This window comes from Tachypleus tridentatus, chromosome 8 (assembly GCF_004210375.1).
Source record: "Tachypleus tridentatus isolate NWPU-2018 chromosome 8, ASM421037v1, whole genome shotgun sequence".
NCBI lineage: Eukaryota > Metazoa > Arthropoda > Merostomata > Xiphosura > Limulidae > Tachypleus > Tachypleus tridentatus.
Window position 1 is genome coordinate 117,458,795 of NC_134832.1, and position 14,542 is coordinate 117,473,336.

The 14,542-nt window shown below is 35.5% G+C and overlaps 1 protein-coding gene across 3 annotated transcripts in view; it reads left to right on the forward strand.

Annotated features, from left to right (window-relative positions):
• Nucleotides 1-13,962, forward strand: part of LOC143223300 (arrestin domain-containing protein 2-like) — a 100,824-nt gene extending 86,862 nt beyond the window's left edge. For all 3 annotated transcript variants that reach the window (XM_076451097.1, XM_076451096.1, XM_076451098.1), the window contains 4 exons: nt 2,421-2,600; nt 9,013-9,210; nt 10,279-10,393; nt 11,185-13,962. In XM_076451097.1, coding sequence (XP_076307212.1) covers nt 2,421-2,600; nt 9,013-9,210; nt 10,279-10,393; nt 11,185-11,450 — 759 coding nt within the window. In that variant the 3' untranslated portion in view covers nt 11,451-13,962. The remainder of the gene's footprint in view (nt 1-2,420; nt 2,601-9,012; nt 9,211-10,278; nt 10,394-11,184) is intronic.
• Nucleotides 13,963-14,542: the final 580 nt, after the last annotated feature.

Genomic DNA, 14,542 nt, shown 5'->3' on the forward strand with positions numbered 1-14,542 from the left:
AACTAAAGAAAACAATACGTAATGGAATTAGCCTACTACTAAGTAAAGAAAACAATAAGTTGTTGAATTAGCCTACTACTAAGTAAAGAAAACAATACGTGGTGGAATTAGCCTACTACTAAGTAAAGAAAACAATACGTGCTGGAATTAATCTACTACTAAGTAAAGAAAACAACAAGTGGTGGAATTAATCTACTACTAAGTAAAGAAAACAATACGTGCTGGAATTAATCTACTACTAAGTAAAGAAAACAATACGTGGTGGAATTAATCTACTACTAAGTAAAGAAAACAACAAGTGGTGGAATTAATCTACTACTAAGTAAAGAAAACAATACGTGGTGGAATTAGCCTACTACTAAGTAAAGAAAACAATACGTGCTGGAATTAATCTACTACTAAGTAAAGAAAACAATACGTGGTGGAATTAGCCTACTACTAAGTAAAGAAAACAATACGTGCTGGAATTAGCCTACTACTAAGTAAAGAAAACAATACGTGCTGGAATTAGCCTACTACTAAGTAAAGAAAATAATAAGTGGTGGAATTTGCCTACTACTAAGTAAAGAAAACAATAAGTGGTGGAATTAGCCTACTACTAAGTAAAGAAAACAATACGTGGTGGAATTAGCCTACTACTAAGTAAAGAAAACAATACGTGGTGGAATTAGCCCACTACTAAGTAAAGAAAACAATAAGTGATGGAATTAACCTACTACTAAGTAAAGAAAACAATACGTGGTGGAATTAGCCTACTACTAAGTAAAGAAAACAATAAGTGGTGGAATTAGCCTACTACTAAGTAAAGAAAACAATACGTGGTGGAATTAGCCTACTACTAAGTAAAGAAAACAATACGTGGTGGAATTAACCTACTACTAAGTAAAGAAAACAATACGTGGTGGAATTAGCCTACTACTAAGTAAAGAAAACAATACGTGGTGGAATTAACCTACTACTAAGTAAAGAAAACAATAAGTTGTTGAATTAGCCTACTACTAAGTAAAGAAAACAATAAGTGGTGGAATTAGCCTACTACTAAGTAAAGAAAACAATACGTGGTGGAATTAACCTACTACTAAGTAAAGAAAACAATACGTGGTGGAATTAACCTACTACTAACTAAAGAAAACAATACGTGGTGGAATTAGCCTACTACTAAGTAAAGAAAACAATACGTGGTGGAATTAACCTACTACTAAGTAAAGAAAACAATAAGTTGTTGAATTAACCTACTTCTAAGTAAAGAAAACAATAAGTTGTGGAATTAGCCTACTACTAAGTAAAGAAAAGAATAAGTTGTGGAATTAGCCTACTACTAAGTAAAGAAAACAATACGTGGTGGAATTAGCCTACTACTAAGTAAAGAAAACAATACGTGGTGGAATTAGCCTACTACTAAGTAAAGAAAACAATAAGTTGTGGAATTAGCCTACTACTAAGTAAAGAAAAGAATAAGTTGTGGAATTAGCCTACTACTAAGTAAAGAAAAGAATAAGTTGTGGAATTAGCCTACTAGTAATGAGTGATAACAATAAATGTTGGAATTAGTCCACTAACTGGAAGAAAAAACAATAAGTGTTGGAATTAGCCTATTAATAAGCAAAGAAAACAAGATTTGTGGGAGTTAGCCTACTTGCAAGGATAGAAAACAATTTAGTGCTATAATTAGCATTCTAACGATAAGGAAAAAAAACAATTTGTTGAAATTAGCCTACTGATAAGAAAGAAACAGTAAATGTTGTTGTTAGCCTACTAATAAGAATGAAAATCAATCTGTTACACTTGATCCGTTGACAGTCATACTTGTAGTCTCATCATTGATACAAGTGCTCTCATAAGTGCTTTCAATAAAAGGGTATTTTTACTTGTACTCTAAGCTGGTGTAAAATAATCTCGGAAATTGTCCTGTAAAATAACATAATATTAAAACATTTAAAATTTTTTTATTGAATCCGCGAAAAAGAAAAACACTGGTTTATACTTATTATAGAGAATAATGTTTCTTTTGGTGATGTGTTGAATGTATGCTAAAGAATATTTATCAGAAAACATAAAATATAAAAAGTGAAATATAATTCGAACACTTGTTGTGTGATTTTAATACGGTTTATAATGAGGCACGTGCCCAGCTTTCAGAAGTTAACAAACTAGAGTATGTCCATTAATTGACAATCGTGTGTGCGCAGTAGACCGTTTTGTTTTTCTTATTTATAGCGTGATGTTCTGAACAACCAATATATATATATATATATATTCTCTGTACAGTTATAACACATTATTAGTATATTATTACTGTGCGTTATAGCTCAATAAAAGTATGACATACATATAAACAAGTGTAATGAGTGGACACCGTTATTTTATTGAACTAAAAGGTAAAAAGACGTCCAGTTGATGTTGTACGATTTTCTTTCCAGAAACCTATGGTTGGACAAGACAAACGCGCCATCTGTTGTCTCTGTTGTAAACGAGGTGTAGTAAGTCTTCGAAGCGCCCTCGAACGGTCAGCGTATTGTTGTGGGGAAAGTATTAGGTTAAAAGCTGATATAGACAACCAGAGTGAAGAAGTAGTTCGACTCAAGTTAAAACTTGTACAGGTAAAACGTACTAATATGTTGTTGCTTTAGTGTTCTCAAGGAAACTAGCTAAGTACGATAACAAAAGCATCCACATACGCGAAGAAAATGTAAAAAACTGAAAATTAACCTCAAACGAAAATGGCACCTGAAATATTTCATGTGTAGTAAAGTAATGAAGTATACAGTAGTACCTTGGTTCTCGAACGTAATCCATTCCAGAAGGCTGTTCGAAAACCGAATCAATTTTTCCCATAAGAAATACTGTAAATTAAATTAATCCGTTACAGACCTCAAAAAATTACGCATTATGAAGCGTTTAAGTAAAAATATTGCTTATTTATACCTAATACTTACATGCATAAGGTCAACCACAAAAACTATACACACAATAAAAAAACAATAAATGAAAATTTTACTGCACTTTACCTGTGCTGAGGAGAGCTGATAGCATAAGTGAAAGGTGGTGAGGAACGTGGAGAGTAGGAGGGTTATTATTGTTTGGAAGGGGAGTCACCTTCCATAAAAACGTCAAGTAACTCTCCTTCTGGGGTTCTTTCTCTTTTCTATCTCTTTGCATCGCTACAACCTGCTTGAGACTCACTGGACCTATTTCTCACTAAAAACTTGTCCAATGAGATTTGTTTCTGCCTGCATTTTAAAATGTTTCTGAAGTAAGACATGGCATTGTCATTGAAAAGGTTTATGCTGCAATTTGCTACAGCTTTGTCAGGGTGAAATTTTTCCACAAAACTTTGTAACTCTCCTCATTTTCCACACATTTCTTTGATTAGTGAACTAGGAACATCCTCCCTTCACTCCTCCTCATCTGAAGACACTTCCTCAGTTGCCTTCTGTTGCTGCTCCTCCTGAAGGTCTTGGAGTTCTTCCGTGGTGAGCTCAGTGTTGTGGTCTTTTACCAACTCCTCCACATCATCACCACTCACATTCAAGCCCATACACTTGCCTAGTGAGACAATATCCTCGACAACAGGCTCAGCCTCAAAGCCTTCAAAGTCTCTATCTGCTACTGAGTCTGGCCACAATTTTTTTCCAGGCTGAGTTCATGGTCCTCAAAGACACTTTCCTCCAGGCTTTGTCTATGATCCTCAAGCAGTGGAGGATATTAAAGTGATTTTTCCAGAACTCTCTGAGGGTTAACTCTGTGTCAGAGGTCACTTCAAAGCACCTTTGAAACAGTGATTTGGTGTAGAGTTTCTTAAAGTTCGATATGACCTGCTGGTCCATGGGCTGAATGAGAGAAATCGTGTTAGGGGGCAAGAGCTTCACCGTTATGATACTACAGTTCTCCACTAACCCGTCCTCCAAGCCTGGTGGGTGAGCAGGTGCATTGTCCATCACAAGAAGGGCCTTGAGTGGTAATTGTTTTTCCGTGAAGTAATTCTTTACACTTGGGGCAAACACTTCATGGACCCACTCCATAAAAAATTGTTTTACTATTAGTCATGCTTTACTTTACCCATGCTTTACTATTAGCCCTCCACATGACGTTTAGTTTACTTTTCAGGACATTATTTTTATTAAAAATTATCTGGTTCTCAGAATAATACACAAGCAAAGGCTTAAGTTTTAAGTCCCCACTTGCATTACTACATAACAATGAAGTTAGCCTGTCCTTCATTGGCTTGTGCCCTAGCAGTGACTTCTCCTTGGTGATGTAGGTCCTCTTTGGCATTTTCTTCCAAAAGAGGTCTGTCTCATCACAGTTGAACACTTGTTGGGGAATAAAACCCTCAACTTCTACATAGTCCTTAAATTCCCTAACAAATTTATCAGCAGCGTCTTTGTTAGAACTGGCACCCTCCCCATGTCTCACCACACTATGTATGCCACTTCTCTTTCTAAATTTTTCAAACCACCCCCTACTAGCCTTAAAGGTATCACTTGTATCAGCACTTGTTCCAGGGGTGTTTTTCAGAGGTCAGCATGCAACTGCTTTGCTTTGTCACAAATAATGGTCGCAGAAATGCTATCACCAGCTAACTGTTTTTCGTTTACCCAAATTAACGACAGTTTTTCTACCTCTTCCATTGTTTGTGATCCTTGTTTCGTAAGTACTGTCACTCCTTTTGCAACATCAGCTCGTTTGATGACTCTTTATTTTTCAGTGCGGACTGTACACTTCGCCATACCAAACTATGTAGCAAGGTCAGACACGCAAACACCACTTTCATACTTCGCTATGAGACCTTTTTCACCTCTATTGTGGCTCTAACAACTTCTTTTTGGTTTGCTGCTTTCATTATCCTTCTTTGACCCCATGGTAGCATATTTAATTGGAATATTTAGAAAAACAAAAAGAAAAACGAGAACGTTTACAGCAGATTTTAGCGGGGGTGTGGACTGAGTGACAGGTATGGGTAAAATGTTTTGGGCAAGCTTGGCGTGGGCCGAAAATGGTCGAAGGATCGTTTGGGTCATCAGTCGGGTTATTTCGGGGGTTCGGGTCACGACAGCTTGGTTCGGGAACCGAGTTTATGTTCGACAACCGAGACGTTTTTTTTCTCAAACAGTATGTTCGAAAACTGAATTGTTCGAGAATGGGGTATCACTGTATAAGAATATTAAAAATTCAGAAAAATTGCAGTTGTGTCTAATAATGTAGTTTATGTGTTATTCAGTAAAAATAATAAAAGTCGATAAATAACTTCCTAAAAACGCTTTAGGGCCAGGTGTTTTGTAATGATTAACATGTCTGGTTGCGGAAACTCATAAATAAAGCAGTTAGTTGTGTTACTTGATTCAAATCCCTTGTGTCAATGAATGTTACTGATTGGTTGCCTTCCATTTCGTTTAGCATTTCAAAATTATGGAAGGCAAAACCTGAATTATAGGGGGCGTCCAATCTGGCTGTTTAAAGTGCCATTTAAGATAAAATACCAATGGCGAAAAAATTGTTTGTGTGTGTGTGTATATATATATATAAATAATGAGAGTAAATATACTGACGAGTTAATTAAAATGAAACAAAAACAAAAGGAAGGACTGCGTTAGAAACAGCAGATCCAAACTTCTAACTAATGTTAGTTTGTTATGAACGAACACAAGCCTAACCAAAAAAAAAAAAAACGTTACTCCAATTGAAATATATGCACATGTAGTATTAGAAATAGTTTTTTTTTTTTCTGAAACAGTCAGTAAAATGAGTGTAAAAGGTAGATTTATAGTAATTTTCTCCCTCTTTTGTATAAAATAAATTTCACCACAGTACGATTAGGTGGCCCGGCATAGCCAGGTGGGTTAAGGTGTTCGACTTGTAATCTGAGAGTCTCGGGTTCGAATCACCGTCGCACCAAACATGCTTGCCCTTTCAACCGTGGAGGCGTTATAATGTGACAGCCAATCACACTATTCATTGATAAAGAGTAGCCCAAGAGTTGGCGGTTGGTGGTGATGACTAGTTGCCTTCCCTCGAGTTTTACACTGCTAAATTAGGGACGGCGAGCGCAGATAGTTCTTGTGTAGCTTTGCGCGAAATTAAAAAAACACCAAAACAGTCCGATCATTTGTTGAATACATACTGTGATTACCTTTTTGGCCCCCAATGGCTCAGCAGTAACTCTGAAGGTTTATAATGCTGAAAAAAGCAATAGTTTTTGTATCAGAGGTAGGCACAACATGGATAGCCTGTTGCGTAGCTTTGCGCTTAACAACAAACAAATAACACACTGTGATTAGCTGGCATCCAATCAAACATAGAGAATTCCGTCAGCTTAATATATATAAAAGTACCAAGAGTCAAACCTTTTCTAGCAGTAGTGTAGTGAATGTACTCATGGTTCCTAGGAGAAAAATACAACATGACAAACATACTCTTATTGAAGTGAAGCTACTACTTACCACAGATTGAGGTGAACTTTTATTTTTCAGTGAGGACTGTGAGAATACTCTGAAGAGGATACATAAAACTAATACCATTGATAATAAAAGCAATCAAGATATGAAGTTCATACTCGTCAAAAGTGACGTTAAGAAACTCAATTATATTCACGACAGTGCAGTGGATATCTTACCAATGACCTATCTGTAAGTATAGGTGTGAATGCTACCTTCAAACAATAAGATCGACATTATTACGAAATGTATCTATCTGTTCATTTAACTGCTCATGGGAAATAATGAAACTAAAAGATTGACGTGGGTATCGGACTTCAAACAGTTGGACGATCAAAGTTATTGAGCGGTGTTCGTTACAGATGAATCGAGATTCGAACTGTTCGGCAACAGTCAGCGGTAAGAGAAAGATATAAGGGTCAATATAAAACATGTACTGTAAACCATATTGAGATCAATACAAACGTGAAATACCTCTCATCCAATACCATTGGCATCATTACTATCTAACAACACAAACACAGTTATCTATCATCATTTCCTCGGAACAACACGGTGATCCCAAGTATTCAGTCATCGTGGTAAAACGGTGCCCGAATATATGGAAACTTTAAAGGACAACCAGCAACCAAACAACTCGGCTTGATTGTGGGAAACTAACGTATGACACTGGAAACAATATTTTACAAGCAGACATGGATAAAGTTGTGGTGGCACAAAACCAACGTGAATCGCTTTGTTTAAAGTAAATACAAAATATTAGATTGTCCAAAAATAAATGTCGGAATTCTCACGATGACATGTGGAAGCTGAATATTAAGTAGGTTATCGTTGGTTAGCGTAATCAAACGCTTGTAAAGTTTTTTAATTGTTTGCTGTTTCAACTCTACTCAGAGTAAGTTTCACAACCCTCAAGGCAGCATGGAAAAAAAGGACCTTCGTTTGATTTTCCTCTACGACTTCAAACTTGGACGAAAAGCTACCAAAACTACACAGAACACCAACCATGCATTCGGCCATGGATCTGTTTCTGAACATACAATTTAGCTTTGGTTCCATAGGTTTCTGCATGGAGATGAAAGTCTTGAAGACCACGAAGGTCATGGAAGGAAGCCATCCTTAGATGAAAACACATTAAGGGAAGCAGTTGAGACAGACCCTCGCACAACAGTACGTAAGCTTGCAGAAAAGCTAAGCACAAGCAGATCAAGCATGACCAACCACCTGGGTGCATTTGGAAAGACGAAAATATCAGCGTTATGAGACCTATCAAGGATGACGCTCCAAAAATTAAATGAAATGGGAATCGAGGTTCTGACTCATCCATCTTATTCTCCAGACTTTTCCCTACATATTTTAATTTTTTTCAAGCACTTTGACAACTTTTTGAACAATAAACGCTTTTAAAACCAGGCAGCTGCAGAAGAAGCTTTCAGGGAATTCATTAACAATAAAAACTCTGATTTCTACAGCAGGGGCATAAACAACATCGTTACACGTTGGCAAAAGTGTGTTGAAGCAAATGGTGATTACTTTGATTAAAGTATGTTTTACAACACTGGTTTATACTTTTCCAAACTTCACAGTTCAGAAACAACATTTATTTCTGGACAACCTAACAGTAGTACACTGTACATCTTACTTGTTTTTCTCTTCCAGTATTTGAAATACTGTATTACACTAATAATAAATTGAGCATTTGGTTGCAATTACTCATTTTTGGTGGTTCATCTTTGTTTATCGTCTGTACATTTCCTTAAGTATTTCCAACACCAAATAAAACAGTAAACATTAAACGAATATTTACTTTGGCCTTAAAACTGTTTTATAAAGTAAGGAATTGTTCAGTTTGTTACCCAAAATCTATGTCATGTTCATCGTAAAACATTCAGAATATATACGAATTTCCGTTGAGCTGAATTGCCCTTAATATAATTTTAAAATTCAGTTTTGAAAATAAAAACGAAAAACAGCATTTACTGTAGAAGTTCAGCGTAATGTGTCATTACTGAAGAAAATGGCAGGATGAAAGTTTAGATGATTTAAGGAAGTTCTCCTGAATTAAATGATGACGTTTAGTATAAAACAAACAAATGCTATATGGCTGATTGTTTGGAATAAAGCACAAAGCTACCTGTGCTCTGCCCACCACTGGTATCGAAATCAAGTTTCTAGCGTTGTAAGTCTGCAGACATGTCACCGTGCCACTGGGGGCGCAATACGATATGGAAAATTGACAAAATTGCATGTTTTACAATTTATGAAAACAAAAATGTGATAAATAGAATTATGTACTGTGACACATGATGGCGCTCCATTCTACCAGTACCTGCCAAATACTCACCAAGATAACAGTTAAGCTTACATGAGTAATTTTAGCGTAAAAGGAGTTTGTTTTTTTAATGTGGAAAAATTTTTTACCTTGCTATGTCATACATTTTATTCATATCTTGGGTGGTCCACGACGATTTTAACTTCTAACATAATTTCCTGGAAGTAAAATGAAGAGCAAATTATAATATATAGAGGATTGTTTAAAAGTTTATGGTCACAGTCTGTTTCTACTTTATTTTTTTAGTACGTGGAATTTTTCATCGACCGTGGTGTTTTAGGAATCAACAAGGAAGCGAACCATACAGTACTAGAATACAGAGGCGATCCTATTGAACCACAGACTAGATCCAAGTTCGACAGTACCAACAGTCTTGTGGTGCCTGTCATGCCTCCTACACTGATAGGTATCTGCAGACTTCTGCAGATGTACTACGTTTTAAAGGTTATGTTTTCGATTTCTGTTACTATACTTATTGTATATTGTACCTCCGTGACGTTACAACCATAATATATACATAAGCTATGACCAGGGTCCACATAAGCTCAGGGATTTTAAAAAATATAAATGACAAAAATACAAAGAAAATTATTTTAGAAAATGTATTGTGCAAAATAAAGCACGAAATCAATTTTATATAAAAAGATAACGAAATAATAAGCCTACAACTACAGAAATTAAAAAGCAGATAAATCATAACAGAATAACAAAAACCTACACAAAGTTTTCATTTCATAAACAGAGAAAACTGTTGTATGAGATTTACGTTATGCTTGAGGAAGATAATACATAAATTTTAGGGAAGTGTTGGAGGTCGATAGATTACTAATACATGACATTTTAATATAGCTGTTACTGCCAGGTTAACGAAGTTTGTTGTTTTGTATTTGCTTGTGTCCCGCTTTAGCTTTTTATATATATTTTTAATATGACATATTGTTCTTCATATCCAAGTGTTGAATACCCCAGAACTAGATTTTATTTCGTAATTATCGAACTCCATGTGTAACGTAGGTTCTACACCACAGTACATGTAATTTGTTGATTGCTTGATACGTTTAGTCTTACAGGGTGGATCTTTTATAGAAGAAGCTGAACAACTTGGGTAAAAAATATTTTGGGGAGGCGAATGCCCTAATGGTTAAACGTGCTCGGACAATGAATCCTATGGAGTCGAGGATGTGTTATAAGAGTGTCAATCAAATCCAACTATTCGAGTGCTGTAATCTAGCTGTCTTCCCTTTAGTCTGTCAGTTGAAACTTAGGAATGGCTAGTAGATTCAAGACCCCCAGTTGGCTTTTAAATTTTTACCATGATCTTTAAATCTTGCAAAATTTGTGTAACATCTCTGAAAATCTTAATATTGTTATCGGATTATTGTCTACCTGTAATGTAAACTATTCACAAAATAATGTAAAACAGTCGTTTGAACGTTCCATGTATGCTCTTATGAGTTCTTTGTAAATGATTTTTAATGGGTTTTTTTCTCTCCTCTCTCTCTCTTCCTTTAGGTGTGGGTGGAATTAGAAAAATCTGGAGACGAGTTACACATGAACTTTCCTATCACTATAGCAACTTGTCCTTTCCGTATTCCCAACTCCAACCAACAACCACAGATTCAATACGGTTCGTCACTTTATTCTGATCTGAACTCTTTTCGTAAAAGGGCCCGGCATGGCCCGGTGGTTAAGATGCGCGGCTCGTAATCTGAGGGTTGCGGGTTCGAATCTCCGTCACACCAAACATGGTCGCACTTTCAGCCGTGGGGGCGTCATAATATGACGATCAGTCCCACTATTCGTTGCTAAAAGAATAGCCCAAGAGTTGGCAGTGGATGGCGATGACTAGTGCAGACAACTCTCGTGTAGCTTTGCGCAAAATGCAAAACAAAACAAAACTTTTAGTAAAAAACAAATGTGTTGATTTTATAACTATTTAAAAAACTCGGCACAATTTTTCTAAAACCATGCAAAATTGTTCAGAGGCATAGAGTGAAAGACTTGCGAAGTTGTTAAAATAACTCCAAACAATATTATTGTGCGGTTGTATGAAACTAACAAATAAACTACGTACCAGTAGGAAAAAATTGAGTTTTACAATCACTTCTCTGTATTCGTTACATTCTTCGAAAATTTCGCAATTGGCATTTGTTCTAAAAGATGAATAAATTTAAGATCCTTTCAGTAGTACATATTATCAACTTCATCAGAAAGGCTTGATGAAAAATGTAAGCAAATTTTTAACAGAATAAATTCACTTGTAGTAGTTCTTTAAAATTTTTACTTTTTGCCATTATACTCAGACTCGCTCAAAAATCTTTATTTTTGTAAGTCCCTACCACCTTTTTAAACATTCCAAAAGACGGCTTTTAGAGTGTACTTTATTTTAAGAAGGTTTTTTTGTTTTTCCCCAAACAGATGTGTGTTGTGAACACGTTGAAGGAGGAATGTATATCGGTCCTGAGTTTCAGCTTGGTCAAGTTTACGACGGAACCCTGGGGATCGAAGACGGCAACACAGTGGTTCTTTATCGTCCTGTGTACGTCTGTGTCCATCACAATCGTAACGGCGCTTCTGTGCCACAGGAACAGAAAGACACGGGTCCCAGTACTAGCTGTCTTTCGGGTCAACGTAGTCCGGACGCGAAAATATCTCATGAGAGTGACAACACGACCCGTGTATGAAGCTTAATCTTCATCAGTGTTAAAAGAAAAGAAGAAAGTTGCTTAATGGCTTTAAATGGAGGGCAGAGTGGGCCCAAGGACGTCATAGTTTTAAAATATCTGCCTTCAGCTTGCCTATTATTTAACTTCAGACAACGATAGTTATTTTTTTAATTTGTCTGTGAAAGTTTCCTCTTCATGTCTTGAGGATGAATTATTTATAATGACTGACACCGCCTGTTCGTACACTCGAATTCTTAGTCACACAAATTGTCACAAAGTTGCTTTCGTATGTACAAATTTAAATATTCCATTTTCATTTTATTTTATTTTCTCCCTACTCTTTTGTCATGTTTCAACATTCACATAAGTTATTTATTATTAATCCACAATTCGTAGTTTTCACAATCGTTAGAGGTTTTACACTGACACTTTTTGCTATCAAACACTTTTTAGGCCTAACGGTCTATTTAGTACTCGTATTAAAAAAATAGAACAATACATTATCAACATCATACCAAAATTCAATGTATTAAATATGTTCTTGTAGTATGATACGGAAATATTTTATATGTAATCATAAGTATCAGTTTCCAAAGAAAAGTTTTTATCATATCCTGCTTTTAATACGCTCCTCGAATTTTTAGATGTGCGTATGGAATTCGCAAAAGAAAATTGTGACGTTTAAATTCATCACCTGTAAAAAACAAATACATTATACAAAATTTGTGATCACTAAAACGAGAAATTAAAGAATCCATTTCTCGCAATGCATGAACGATTTTTATACACTTAGCTAACTAAAATCGTTCATTAGTTAGTTTATTATTTTAATTCTGGTTCTCATAAGGTTTTCGTTCTGCAATAAATAAAATCTCTTTGCCTATAATAAACGATTTAACCGTTAGGTTCATTTATTTTCAGCTCGAAGCAAGCGTAGATTTTGTAATATGAAAATCGATTTAGAAAAAAAGGTTACATAGAAAATTCTGTCAAACTTTAGTTCAACATAGTGCACGTCCAAAGTGCGAAATTTTAATGATAGTTTAAGTGACGTAAAAGTACTATTAGGAAAACACACTTCAGCTAACTAGAGTTTGAATTTAGGCGTGAGGTGGAGGTTTTAATCTTCTTTTAGTGCGCTAAAATCGAACTCGACCGTGTCGTTACGACCCCCTTCTTACTAATATTTCATCTTAGTTGTTAGTTGTTGTTGTACACTGAAATTCGATGACAAGAAGCCGCTTTGTTATGCATGGTTTATTATATGAATGTTTTCGGGTTATGAAAGAAGTGCCATTGCTTGTTTTCCTGGAGCTTTGTTAACTTGATAAATTTGACGCATTTATTGTTTTCAATTAATACGCTGGGAACAAGTGGAGTTTCCGAATTTATAAAGATATGGATTATACTTGAACCTTTCATGAGTGGTATCAGTTCACAGTTTTCGGCCAAGACAATTAAACATTTTATTCTGAAATGGCTAAAATCCGCTACGATCGTAGACAAGACCGGTGGAGTGCATTTGTGAATAGCCCATCGTGAGGGTTAAGGGAACACTTTAAGAAAACTTTTCTTGATGCTAGGCTTTCACAGTTAGTTATTATAATTCTGTTGGAATCAACTGACGATGAAAATTGTTGACTCGTTTGCCTGGGAGAGGCAATTTAAGGCTTTTACGGAAAATAGTTTGACTTTTGTAGAAGACCTTAGAACGTTTTATCCAATAAACTGGGAATATGGCTGCTCTGAAACGAACAATTGTGACAGAAAAAGCTTACAAGTATTTCAGTGGCACCGCCTCGTTGTTTAAAATACCTCAGAAGAATGGGCGTTACTAGTTATAACGGACATCTAGGTTTTCTGTATCCTGGGAAATTTGATCCGATGTGTACGCTCAAGTCTGGAATTTATTAGTGAAGGCGCAGAAGAAAAAAAGCTAGAGGGACCATCCCTTAGATGTACTGGCTTGTATTTATCAGTGTAACACGAAATATTTTATTGGTATGCCCATGATGTATTTTCGATATACTTTGTTTTGTGAAGTTTGTGATAATTTTTATTAGTTGTTGAATGTCAAATCTTAATTTTGGTTTTGCTGTGGATCTGCCTACACTAGTCTATCATCTGTGCGACAGTGAAGTTTATTTTTATAATCTCCCACTGAGTATGTCATATAAAGTCACTGACTCAGTGTGTCTAATAGAAAACGTCATACACTAGTGCCATCTAGCTAAGAGAAAACGTACTAGTAACTCTGAGGCTTTTTGTTTCTTTACTTTTTGTTGTTGTTATCGCGTACAAATATATAATAATATTTATACACATTCATTTTTTGTGTATAATTAGAGGTATTATTTTAAGGACTTTTATTAACATCAAGAGATGGCGCTAGCGTAGGGAAGCTTCTGCATGAGTATGGTTTGTGTAGTTAAACTGTAGATGGTTAGATGTTTCTTGTAACAGCAGCTACTTGTGTCTAAATACAGTGCTATAGTGTTGACTTTAAATAAAAGTGAGTTCAAAAGATAAAGTGAAGTGGTGTACTGCTTATAAAACAATATTTCTCATAATTAGGTTTACCAAGAAACCCTTCTAACATGGCTACGCGTTTACTTGACAAAAACTATATCTGAGTGTGATTTTCAACACACCGAATTACTTTCATAATAATTTTGAACTAAGAGAGTTATCATGTCCCTCCATATCCACTTTATTTGATAAGATCCTCAGAATACAGTATATTTATGAGATAAATGTATTTAAGCAGGGCACGCATCATAACTGTTACACTTGATAAGTATCGACCGTTAACACAGTATCAACGTAAGACTTATTTGTGGGAAAGATGTATCGAAACATAATAAATTATGATCTTATAATAGATATTATAGTCAGTTGTGTAAGTATGTGTATTCATAGTTACAAAACCTAACAAATACACATTTCCGTAATGTGTGTAAATCAAAACACGTAATAATACCCCTTGTAACATTTACATATACAGACTTTCTTGGTTCGGAGCCTCTCACTATATACTTTGAGATTTTCTCAACTCTGACTTCTGTAAATTTATAGGAAAGAAACGAATGCTTAATATAAACAGGTATGCT